The sequence below is a fragment of the Strigops habroptila genome, chromosome 1 (assembly GCF_004027225.2).
Source record: "Strigops habroptila isolate Jane chromosome 1, bStrHab1.2.pri, whole genome shotgun sequence".
Lineage (NCBI taxonomy): Eukaryota > Metazoa > Chordata > Aves > Psittaciformes > Psittacidae > Strigops > Strigops habroptila.
Genome location: NC_044277.2, coordinates 44,639,172 through 44,652,906, shown reverse-complemented (window position 1 = coordinate 44,652,906; position 13,735 = coordinate 44,639,172). Strand labels below are relative to the sequence as shown.

Below are 13,735 nucleotides of genomic sequence, written 5' to 3'. Positions count from 1 at the left end.
GTCCCAAACTAAATGGATTTTTAAAGCACATTCAATTTCTTCATGTTCTTTTGTTATAAAACTCAACTATAGTGCCCAGAGAATATCTAGGAACTGTTACTGTTCAACACTATAAGCTTAAAAGTTGGAATTGTTCTTGATTTCATTCTTGAGACTCCTGCATTTGCAAACACCTAAATTCGAGGTGATTAAAAAAAAACAGAGTTCCCCTTCCCCAGATTACATACATATAATTTTAGTTCTGTATCACATATTTACTCATGTCTACTGTACCTGCCTTTATTTTAAATTATGAATAAAGCAGAAAATAAAGATGTTTCCAGAAGGAGACACCCATTGTTAACCGAACTGAGCAGTACTTCCAATTATCTGAAAAAACACACTGTAAACCCTTTATTTTGCTTTCACATGCTAATTTTTAGGTGTAGCTCATCTGCTGCATTCTAGATGCTATTCCAAGGTAGGGCAGCCAGAATCTACTGGCCAGTTAAAGTGGTTTTTGTATCTTTGTAGAAAAAGAAAGGAACCCCCAAAAGAAAAAGTTCATGTCAATATAAGCAGGAAATGGAAAGAAAGTCTCTCAGAAAAGAATGAAATATGATGGAAGAAACCAATCCTTCAGGAGTTTTAAAGCCTGTTTTCACACAAGAGTGATTTTCCCTAGACGCACTGCTTCCTTTTGCAGAATATCCAAATTAACCAGCTGATGGAGCCCTGCCAGCACTAATGCCCAAGCTATTAAGGAACAATAACATTCTGCATCAAAGATTATGATGATATCTCCTGACACACAAATTCAGTCTCTCTCATGGTTAAATAAGAAATATCTGAACAGCAAACAATATGTCTAAGAAAACACAAAGTTTAGCATTAAAGATGGAACACCACTGATAAGCACTGTTTATTTGTACTTGTGGAAGATTTCTATATGTGTAAGAAAAAATTTTACATCTTTAGCTCTAGCATTTGAACAGTTTTCTGTTTTTCTTACCGTCCTAAAAACTGGACTTCACCTCTGTGATGATGAGGAATGGATTTGTATTTCCCTAAATCTCCTTCTGGTCTTGTTACATTGTATCCAGCATAGTGAACCCTGGGGTACAATACATAAACATTTTTCTGAAGAGTAGCAAAAAGATGTTTTTAAAAGTTATAGCAAATGTGAAAAACGCACAGCAAATCTTTTAAAGCTAAGTCTTTGCATTCACTGACATTCTCTACCTAAAATACCCAAAACATTCCTAACCCAACAACCAAAAAAGCTGTCAAAAACCAATGAAGTGTGAAATAATAATAATATTATTATTTCATATTTATTATTTCCTGCTTTGTTCTTAAAGCACAACAGCATAAAAATATTAAAAAAGTCAGGAAAAAAGAATAAAAAAAATTCAAACCCTTCCTTTAAAATCTCTCTTTATATATAAACTCACGAAGTCACTTGATTTCAACAGCTCAACTGGAACATTTTACACTTGTTTGCTGTAAGAAGTTAGTAATACAGTGAGCATTGTTGTTCATTGTCCAATTTGTGTCTATTAATAGTCACAAATTAACCCCTCTTTCCAATACTGCTCCTAAGATACTTGAACTCATGCTTACTCTACATGTCTGTGGGATGGTATTCCATAATACCAGGAGCAAGAGAGATGTAAATTAAAATCAAAGCAGTGCACAGAAGACTAGAAGGAATGATATTAAATATCTGATATCTGTTGTTTATTCCATTATTTGTTACAAGATCTGTCTCATAAAAGCCCATTAACTATCCCCAGGCCAAGAAAAAAGAACATCTTACTTATCTCTTCAAATGGTATGTTCCGATATTTTTAAAGTGAATTCTTTAAAAGTGTTAGAATTTGTTCATCTAAAACAAATTGTAAAAAGGTAACATCTGACAGAAACAAAGCCACAACACCTAATAGCTCTCAAAGAGTGGATTGCACAGAATAATGAGAAAGATGTAAGCACTGAGCATTCACCTGTTCCAAAGATCGTCATCTTCTCCACCCCATCCCCAAAAGGCATTTGGAAACCCATTGATCTTCTTGAATTGTTCCACTGTCAGGCCACTTACACCACCGAAGAACTCATTGTATGGAAGACTGAAAACAAAAGACAAATTCTGTATTATTAGCTGAACTTAGTTAGGTAGCCCTCTCTTTAAACATTACCTTTCAAAAAAACAAGAATCCCAAGCTAAGGACATGAACAGGCGCTGAATGTATTTACTAAGCAAAACTGATTCACAGATCACTGACATTAAGATACACGGAAGTTGAACAAAATGTTTGCAGTACTGTCTGATTTGCATACAAGCTACTCTTAAACTAGCTCAAATCAGTATCACCACATGAAACAGAATTTATCATATTTCAGATGGCTGATTTAGACCCATAGCTGAACTGTGAAGTGAAGCTCTCAAAATATTGTATTTTAACACTATTCAACTGAAAAAAACCCAATGTCTCTGATCAACTGAAAAAATTACAATCAATAATGCATCAATTCAGTAATTTTAATTCATAACTATATCCTACAGGACTGTTAAAACTCAAGGGGAACATTTTAACAGTACATGTTTAACCACAGTGAAATGCATACTTATTTGAGAAACAATTTTCCAGGTTTTAGAACTTTTGAACCAAAAGGATGTATAGGCATGTTGGTTTAGCTTTGGGTTTGTTTTTTTTGTTTTTTTTGGTGGGTTTTTTGTCAGTAAGCGTACAGTATTTCCTAACACATATTATTAAGCCTACAAGAAATCTGGAGAGGGACTTTTTACGAGGGCATGGAGTAATAGGACAAGATGTAATGGCTTTAAGCTGACAGAGGGGATATTTAGATTAGACATTAGGAAAACATTATTCACTGTGAGGGTGGTGAGACACTGAAACAGGTTCCCCATAAAAGCTGTGGCTGCCCCATCTCTGGCAGTGTTCAAGGTCAGGTTGGACAGGGCTTTGAGCATCCTGGTCTAGTGGAAGGTGCCCCTGCCCATGACAGGGGAGTTGGAACTAGATGATCTTTAAGGTCCCTTCCAACCCAAACCACTCTATGATTCTATGATTAAATAATAAGCAGTTGGCCAACATGAATAGACACTATAGCTACATAACATAACATACTAAGGCACAGGAAATGTGACTTCCAGTCCTCAAAACACATTCTCAATCTAAAAAAAAAAAAAATAAAAAAATAATATAAGTATCTATATTTACTTCTATTAATATTGACTTGCATCCTTAACCTAGAAGCTGCCACAGTAAAATGTGTTCCTCCTTTCAGAAACAGCACACAATTTCATCAAATAGAAGTAATCAAACATCTTTCTCAGGAGATGCTTCCAAACCTGGAACCTTCAAGAAGTTAGGACTATCTACAAAAAGATTTACCATTGCTCAGGACACAATTGCCATACTGAAGGACAAATAACTCCAGAATGCAAGGGGAAAGAAAAAGAAATACACAGTCACGTAATTTCTGACCTCCATGGAAACACAGGGTTCAACCAAATCTTAGTAGTTTTCAGGGAAGGTTGTTACTATATATCCCTATTCAACTGAAATAACAGGTGTTCTAAAAACCCAGATACATCCCACACCCTGAAACCAAAACATATACCCCCCTCCCAAAAATGTCCCAACCAACAAAAACACCAACAACCCAAAACCAACCCATCAACCAAAAATAAAAACTACCAGAGTATGACAGTTAGTGGAACTGTTTGAGGTTTCTATTCGCATATATGCATGTACGTGTGTGTGGTGCACGAGCACTTTTTGTATATATACATAAATATGTATTTATTTTTATACTTTATAAATACGTATTATTGCCTACATTTATTTTCATAAACATCTTTTGTAAATCTTTATCTATTTAGACATTTTATAAATTTTTCTAATATATATGTCAATACAGAAAGTATTAAGTAAATACAGATTTTTATGTTTAATTTAGATATTTTTCAATACATATAAAATCTTTACAGGTTTGACTGCCAATTGACTGACAAACTGGAGTCCAAAAGGTGTCATGTTTTCAGTGCTTTGCTTTTGATCTGTCAGGTTGACCAAGTTGTCAAGTTGATCAATTTCACAAATAAATTTTCAGGATGGCAAATACGCACATCTAACAAGCAATAAGCTACAGCTTTATGTGAAGTGACTGGAAGAGTGTCATGAGATAGCAGAATGTTAAAAAGCAAATGAAACATCCTTAATGTAAAATGGCAGAAGTATAGAAAATAACAAAACATTAGGACTCACGATATTCATCAAATTTCAATAGAGACTGAATACAAAATACGAAATGTCCTAGCAGTAAGAAAATAACCTGTTTAAAAAAGTATAAAGCAGAAATAATTTGTATATTCATAAGAAAATGAAGACACTTTTCCTGTAGTATTTTGCTGAAGATTATCTCCCTATTTTTGTTAACAACCACTGCAAAAGCTCATGTTACCAGAGAAGATTCCTAATAAGCAAGTTTTTCCCCCCTGACATACATAGACTTACATACAGTCAACCTCACTGCAAGTTCAACACTGATAATTATAAATATCTTCAAATTAGCAACATATCAAATGTAGACACTAAACTTAAATCTTCCTTTAATAACTACATATTCATATATGTAGTAGGAGGCTGTTTTATTGGTTTCACCTACTGTGTATCCTGTCACAAAATTCATACACACTTTAAGAATGTTTCTGGGTCTTTAAGAAACAAGAATAAAGCTAATTACTTACATGTACATGTATTTGTCCAGCTTTGCTGCAAAATGGCGTGGCATTTCTCCACATCCATAATAATTTCGGTCATTTTCAGGTAAGTGATCCACATCGTGAAATATTATGCAATCCCAGACAGCATCCTTCATAGCCTCTTTGAAGCCAACATTAAAGAGCATTGCACGATTAAAAGGTTGCGTACCTGTCTTCAAACAGAAAACGGAGACATGGCAAGAATCAAGAAGAAAGAGACAAAATTTCAACACTATGAGAAATATATTCTCTACCACACACGCAAAAAAAGAAAAACATTGGCAAAGATGGCTGTTATCCCTCTAGCTAAGCAGATCTATAGCTCTGGCTAGCATCAACTACATCAACTGTATTGTTCTCCCCTTTTACACAAAATGTAACAGCGCTAGCAACTTACAGCACTAGTAACTCTGAAGTATCAAAACATGGGTGGTTTGGATTAACATATCATGAAACTACAAGTTAAAGAAATACTGATACAAACTAAGAAAGAAACACTACACTTTGTTACTTGTTGAAACAGTCAACTAGAATAAAATAGACTATTTCAGTTGGAAAGAACCTACTCTCAGCTTTGAGGCATTCCTACATGTCTTGTCACTGGATCCCAGGGAGAAGATATCACCCCTCCCTTCTCCTCCTCAGGAAGCTGTAGACAACAATGAAGTCACCCCTCAACCTCCTTTTCTCCAAACTAGACAAGCCCAGAGTCCTTAGCCACTCCTCACAGGACATGTTTCCAGCCCTGTCACCAGCTTTGTTACTTTCCTCCTCTGGAGGCATTCAGGGACTTTCACATCCTTCATGAATTGTGGGGCCCAGAACTGCACAGAGTACTCAAAATGAGGCTGCACCAATGCTGAATACAATGGGATAATCACCTTCTTTGACTGGCTGGTTCTGTTGTGTTTCATGCACCCCAGGGAGTGGTTTGACCTCTTGGCAGCCAGGGCACGCTGCTGGCTCACATTAAGCCTGTTGTCAGTGAGCACCCCCAGATCCCTTTCTGCAGCACTGCTCTCCAGCCACTCCTCTCCCAGCTTATAGTTGTGCCCAGCTTTACTCCATCCTAGGTGCAGAATCCAGCATTTTGACGAGTTAAACCAATCATTGCCCAATGCTCCAATCTATCTAGATCCCTCTGCAAGGCATTCCACCCCTAGAGAGAGTCAACAGCACCTCCCAGTTTGGTATCATCAGCAAACTTGCTAATGTTGCATTCAACAACTTCATCCAGACTGTTGGTAAGTATACTGAACAGAACTATCCCTCTAATTGAGCACTGAAGAACACCATTGGTGACCAGTTGCCAGCCAGATATAGACCCATTTTTTTGTCCTTGAATACATACAAAGACAATAGATTCAAAGAGGATGTGTTATCACCTATAAAATGTTAGCCTATATTTGAAGAAAAGCGGTATGTATCTGGCCATTGCTTAAATTTGGGACTGGAGCTGAACCTTCCTTTTTCATTCAAAGGATTAGAACAGCAGCGTAATTTTTAAATTCTGGATTCATCCAAATCTTGTAAAAAACATCAAATCCCCTTCAGCGAGGAATCTTGAAGAGTAACTTTTCAAGAAAATGCTGTTACCTGTTCAACAACATAGAAGGCAAATTCCAGCCGCTGCTTCTGCAACATAGGTATTAGATGACGGAAAAAAATTGGAAGATGCTCATGGCGATTCCGAAAAGGAATAAGGATTGCCACCTTCAAAAAATCAGATATATATTAGGCTAATGTATTAGCATTTTTAAATTTCAATGTTTCAATACAGATCAAGTTTCCCATGGCGTACACAGGCTTTTCAACTTTTACATTTAAATTGTCTCTGTGTTTTAAACATTCATTCCCAGTAGGAAAGCATGTTGGAATTTAGCTCAAACAATTAAAAAAAAATCTGAGTAAAATATAAATAAGACTTCCCTTTTAATTAACTTGCTTTTAATTATACTTTAAGCAACATACACACAGGACAAGATTGCATCCATATGATAAAATGTTTATTAACAACAGTTAATGAACCTTTAGACGTTCTTCACAATCCATTTCAAGTTTTCTTCAAGTTTTAGTCTCTTCTTGAGCACAGATAGTATAATACATATATTATAACGTACAACATATTGTCTAAAATACATAGCAGTAGAAGACTGAGTGCTTGCAATGGTAAACTATTCTTATACACCAACAGAAAAAGAAAAAAACAACAAAAATAACCCAACAGCATCTCACCTTCCATCTTGGCTTACAGTCTTTTGGCTTCCAGTGTCCTCCTGGTTTAATGTCTAAATCTTTTGAAAACAGTTGCTGAATTTCATCAAAACTAATTTCACTCATATTGACATCTATAAGGCCTCCTTAATAGAGGAAAAAAAAAATTTAATTTGAATTAAGACATCAGATCTAACACTACAATGTATATCACAGATAAATAGCATGAGAAATTTGTAGTTACATTACTTACAGATAAAAAAAGAAACGATTTATTCTATGCTCTTAATATTCAGATTTTACAGAATAAATTTTAGTATTTCCCAATATAAACATTCTTTCAATAGACCCTACCAGCAAAATACTCCTTTCAGAGGACATAGAACATGAAAAGTAATTTGAATTTTGTATTTATTACAGAGTCACGTTTCAAGTACCACTGTTAACAATTCCACATCATCTGCACTACTGAACTAATGGTCAAATCCTTGGTGTCTTCCTACCTGCACTTCCACAAAAAATGAAAATGCACCAACACAACACTCCACAAACTTCCTCAACTTAAATTCTAAATAATTACACACATTGTATGTACAGCCTTCATGCACTAATTCACCACTGTCTGCATCAAAACAACTTAGCCCAATGGAAAAAGCATTTGCAAATGGCTACTGATGACAGTGGAATTCAATAATATATTGAATAATGACCTCAATATGGTAGCAAAAAAATCAGGTTACTACTTATTACGAGAAAAATACTTAGTTGATAGCTAAGAGTTGTTGCTCATTAGCTTATACATGTGTATAAATTTCAAAACTGGAAATGATGATTCATAGTAAACGCCCTCCAAAGCAGAAGGAATCAAGAAAATTTGGGGAAAAGAGTAGTTATACTAATTAACCAGAAGCTCAAGTTGCTCTTCAGCAACTACTATGCTAGATCATCAAATAAAAAACTTGCAATAGCTATCTGACAGACACCATAAAATATTCTACTTACTTTTGTCTAAAAATTTAAGTCTTTCAGGAATGGTTGGAATTTTAAAGTCAGCAAAAGAAATTACTCCACTTTTCTCCCCTGTGCCTGCATCCCAAAGGTCCTTCATGTGTCCAAAGATTACTTCATGTTGTAACAACGAATTGACTAGCTCTCTATATCTTTTGGAAAGGTTGACATATTTGGAGCATATTAGGAATAACTGTTGTTTTCAGAAGTCAGAAATACTGAAAAAGCTATTTTAGTTTGGGATGTGATTAAACGTAGAAATACTCATAAATGCAAAATGTAACTTTAAAAAAAAAGGAAAATGATACAAAAAAAAAAAAAAGGGATCAAGAACAGCACAATAAGGAGAATGTCTTCTAAGAACAGATTTGAACACTGGTATAAATATATACCAGAACAAGCTAATCCTACAGAGCAGATAAATAAATAAGCAAGCTGGATTAGCATTATGGTTGTACCTGAAACTCTTCAATAACCTGAAAAAGAAATGTTACAAAAAGTAGAAATAATGGCAATCAACAAAGGACAAGTATATAGAGTATAAACATGTACAAATTAAATTTCAAAAAGTAAATAGATCACTAAATCAATTTCAACTACCAAGAGACAGAGAAGCAATAAGAGCCTTTCAGTTTATAGAATCTAATTGGAAAATAAAGATGAATGAAGGTCAATTACTACACCAGAAAAGGAGGCAAATAACACATGATGCAAAGGACTCGGGTGCCTTAGTCTCCTAAGAAAAGTTCAGATGCTATCAGATGCTTACAGAGTTTAAATCAAAAAAAAAAACAAAACAAAGCAAAACAGGAGGACTGGTAAAACAGTATTTGTATAAGGCAGGTGGCTTCTAACTTTATGGGACATGATGAAATTCACTCCAGACTGTTTAAAAATTACCTGTAGTAAAGTGAAAACTTGGTACTATGAAAAGTACACAGGAGATGGGTGAACAGAACCTAGCAGTATTTCCCTGGCTTTGGTGGAGGGGAAAAGGCGGCATCTCAGTAAATATCTGGGCTTACTATTCACTACTTCTAATCAATGTCCAGCATGCTGCAGTAAAACATATTTATGCATTCCACAAAAAAATGGAAGCAGAAAGGAGTTTGAAGAACAGAAAACATAATAATTTCAACAAATCAGATACATGCTGAAATCCAGAGTGAAATTAATTTTTTAAAAAGTATGGATTGCTACTGAAAGAGAAATGAAGCATACACACAAACCAGGAAATAGCTGGTATACTGCAGTATGCAGAAACATATTTTGATGGTTTATAATGGATTGCCTATTAATATGAGACAATAAACTGTAATGCAATTGCACAAAATGGCAAATCTCATTCTGGAATACATTAACTGCTGTTATATGAAAAACAGAGAAGGTAATTACTAGCTTGTTTTATAACCAGGGTTTTAGCCAGTTATGATGTTCCAAAAGGAAATCCAATTAGAGAAAGTCTACAGTACAAAAACCAAGGATGACAAGAGCTTTAGAAACTATGTCTAGAAAGGCCAAAATTACTGGTTTATCTGCAAAGGAAGAGACTGACAAAGACATAAGTCTTTTCAAGACAGAATAATTTGGTACATAGATGGCAACCAACTTTTTCCGAAGCATCAAGAAGGGCAAGAAGAAATCTGACTTACTTGCAGGAGGAAAAAAAGAAAAAAGTAAATGCAGGTTGAGTATTGGGAAAAGCTTAACTATTCAGTGAACAGAACAGTAGAACATACTACTTCTGGAGACAGCAGAACTTCCTCCATCGATGACTTTTTTTTTTTAAAATACAAAATAAACTTTTCTAATATCTATTTTAAATGGTTTAGGTATATTCAACCTCAGCGTGCTGAAGTGAGCAAAGTAAAAGAGCTGGATGTTATATTTATTATAGCTCATTCAGAGCTAGTTGTTAGACAAACTGTGAAGTGACTGCTTAAAAATCCTTAACAGGAGGGTTTTATTTCATATAACTGAAAAACTAATCTGCTTTCCGTTTACCTCTCTAGTCAGTATTAAAATTACGCTGATTAAAGCTGGTTTGTACTGCTTCTATCTTGAAGTAGAGGTGTCTTGCTTATGAACTAGCACAGCAGTGCTCAACCAGTGGGTTACAAACTAAAAGACTGAGTCACTAACAAAAGCACTAGCACTAGTTGGTCCTATTTTAAGAGTGCATGTATTTGGGACAAAACACAGTTTTACCATACTCCTTTCATGATACAAATTTGTCAAGTTGATGTAAAGAAGAGTAGTCGACTTCTATAGTAACTTTAAGCTATTAAGCGGGTCAAAATATACATCATTTGAAAAGCTTTCTTCCCTTGCTATCTCAAAATAACCTACAACATTTCATTGCATTAAATAACCTTCAGAGAAGCTTTATTTAGATTATAATTAAACACACAGATGATGATTAAGAAGGTATACATGAAAACCAAAGGGTGAGACACACATTTCTTTGCAGAACAGCAAGAGTAACTGGTGAATTATTTTCTATTAACATTACAATTTCTCAAATTAAGCAGGAGAGAATAAGTACAAGGAGGTTATTATAAAACAAAAAAACAAAACAAAAAAAACAAAACAAAACAAAAAAACCCAAAACCAAGACAAAACAAAAAACCAAAAAAAACACAGGAGAGAGAGCAGCAATAAGGAGACCTATAGGCAAATTCTGGTAGAATTACATATAGCCAAAGTGGTTGATAGCAAGGATGGCAGAGTAGAATGCATCCCTACTCCGGCAATTCTAAATACCTTCAGTGCTGACAAATCTGCACCAATGATTTAAGACAACATGCGATAAGTAGGCTGACCTACTAAGGTACCTTAATATGCTATAAGTAGGTCTGACCTACTAATGTACCTTAGTACCTTCTAACTTGCCTCATCCCTCCTCTCCTAGACAGCAGACTAATACACAAGTAAAACAGGTAGCAGAAGCCAATACAGTTTTGAACTAACTAATCTAGCAGAATTCAACTCTTGAAAGCTTCATTAAAAGTACTGATTTATATTAATTTTTCAATCATCATAACCATTATTCTTGTTTCTCTGGTTATCCAGAGTGGACATTTTTCAAACTTTTTGTATGTTTCACAAAGTAGCTAAAATATTTACTATTGGAATAATTTAGTTTTATTTTTTTACATAAGGAATATTATAGGAAAGAACACCCACATGATTTTGAAAGTCAAACTTCGTCTACAGGAAGAAGATAAAAAAAAAAAACCCCATGCCAACAGCATTTCAGGCATATTATTAAATCAAGTTAAGGACACTGGCTCACATGAAGGAACTCTTCCAATCGCAATTTGTATAACTGTTTTAACTGTGCAATACCTGCTTATAAGACCTTTTACATACACTGAAATAATACTGCTACTTAGGACAACTCTAATATTACAGGTTTTATAAAAACCCAGGAAACCAAAACAGCAATGGTGCCAAAGTATTCAGTCTCTTATTTCTGCTTGACACTCTGCTGCAACTAAACACCTTCAAACAAAACAACTAAAAGTTTAGATTCTAGGCTTAAAGACAAATAAAATTAGGGTTACTTAAACAAGTTCCATTTAATAGCTTAGGATCTTAAACATCTGAGTTCAAAAGCTTAATTTTAAAATTTCCTGAGGAGCACATCTTTCCGCTTGTTATGCAAGTACTACTTCTTCATTATGACAGGGCTTTAGCACTTTCTTACCTCCATCACTTCTCACTTCACTGCACCATCTTGTTCAGTTATCCATATATTGAGGTAACTGATTAGCTGGTGAAGTTTTGAGAACTAGTTTCTGATTCATGAATCACTCTATAAGGACTACCATTTCCAATACAGAAATTTTTAACTATTCCTCAAAATATGCAACTCTGAATGGGTACTTTTAATAAAGTTAGACTATTCCTACATATTAATAAAGCAATTTAATAATAAATTTGTAGAAAGTAAAATGATTTGTAAATAAAATTTAAAACATACTAGGATATTAGCAAAGGGGCCAAAAGCTGTAGTAGTCAAATGGTTACATGCAAAATTCTGCTAAGGATTATTGTCCATTCTCAGATGCATTTTATTCATTCTTTTCTGCTATATATTTTAAATCCTCACTCATATTTAATATAAAAATAATTGTACTTTGTTTTAATACAATCCAATTAACTGGACAAACATTAAGGTCAGTTTAAAACTTACTCATGTAAGGCAGCTTCTCTGGACAAGGCTGGTAAGGAGAGTAAGTGAAGTTTTCTGGAAGATACATTGTTGTTTGAGCAACACAGTCACTAGAATTGTTTCCTTCAGGATAATCTTAAAAAGAGGAATAGATTTTTGTAAGAAACTATGTTATCCACTGAATTTGTAACATATCATCATGAAGGTGAGAACATTAACTTCGTAAGTAACAAATTCCTAGCGGCATGATTAAAAAAAAGAACAAAACAAAAAAATTACTACACTAAAGGTACAATAATTAAATCAAGATATCTTTTTACAGCTGTGACAAATATTTCCTACTAAAGTGAATTGATAAACAGTAACTATTTGGCCTTCACTTCTATTACAGAACAGCAAGACTTGGGTCTAGCTTTTCATAGTCAAGACATGCCACAAAGGCCTGGCCTTTTTTTCCCCCTCCATAAAGCTCCTTTAAAAATTAAATTAAACAAGAAATATTCTTACCTGTGCCATTCAGTGTAGTATTTTTGTTAGTGTACAATCTGATCATGTGTCCTATTGTTTTTACATTTTCTCTCAACATTATACCACGAGCTTGCACCATAAAGAGATACGTGTTTGCTGATAAAACAAAAAGCAATTTTGAATTTTAATTAAAACAAGGTATTTTTACATTAACATCCGTTCATAATGTGTTTAATATTTGTTACTATGTCTGAATCCATGGCTAATGAACATTAATCCTTCAAGATGAATATCCACAAAAAGTGAAACCTAACAGCACAAAACAAAAGAATAACCACAGGTCTGTATAAAACCCCCAAATTATAAAATTTTAATACACACCTTATATGACACTTTTATTTCTTTAATTTACAAAAAGCAACTGACAGTGCCAAGAAACAATTGAATTAAGAAAACTTTTTTATTGGTAATGTATATACATCCCTCATATATGCATCTACATATACATCATAGAAATATAAGACAAAAAAACGACTAGACAATATAAAATAGCCCCATAAAATAGTCCCCCTTTTTATTCATTAGTTAATACAACTTTCAGTGAAAACTGCTATTCATTCACTCCTAACAGCTGTTCCATTATACAACTGCTACAAATCACTGCCAATCTTAAAGTATGTTTGATAATTATATGTGAAATATTTATTATAGGCATCAAAGGTGAGTAAATCAACAATCTGAGTAATTAAGTGACTCACTAACAATAATAGCACAAAATATTCCTCTGTCTCAGCCTTGCACTCAAATCCCCAAATCTGATCTCAAGACAATTCTTTGTTCTAAACAGAAAAGAGTAAGTTGAAGAAGAAGCTGTGTTTATGTCCGAATAAGCAAATGTCTATCCAGGACAAAAAGAGCTCAAAAAGTAAAGGGAAGGACAAATTCCATTTACAGAACAGTTTTTACTCTGGGTAGCAAAGAGGATCAAAGGGATCATCTGTCACTTCACCTATGTTCAGCACCCACTTGTCTGGCAGATACTTCGGTCACTGTAACTAGTAACCATCCTAACCTAAGAAATGCTCTGAGGCTTTGGAGGA

General features: G+C 34.3%; 1 protein-coding gene across 4 annotated transcripts in view; it reads right to left on the bottom strand.

The window, feature by feature from the left end:
• The window catches only part of B4GALT6 (beta-1,4-galactosyltransferase 6), a 33,069-nt gene that overhangs the window by 3,840 nt on the left and 15,494 nt on the right, over positions 1-13,735 (bottom strand). For 2 of the 4 annotated variants that reach the window (XM_030490244.1, XM_032920019.1), the window contains 7 exons: positions 12,675-12,791; positions 12,189-12,302; positions 7,004-7,128; positions 6,365-6,481; positions 4,754-4,941; positions 1,983-2,105; positions 992-1,093 (listed from right to left, as the gene is read on the bottom strand). In XM_030490244.1, coding sequence (XP_030346104.1) covers positions 992-1,093; positions 1,983-2,105; positions 4,754-4,941; positions 6,365-6,481; positions 7,004-7,128; positions 12,189-12,302; positions 12,675-12,791 — 886 coding nt within the window. The remainder of the gene's footprint in view (positions 1-991; positions 1,094-1,982; positions 2,106-4,753; positions 4,942-6,364; positions 6,482-7,003; positions 7,129-12,188; positions 12,303-12,674; positions 12,792-13,735) is intronic. The other 2 variants (XM_030490253.1, XM_030490262.2) reach the window with 2 other exon arrangements.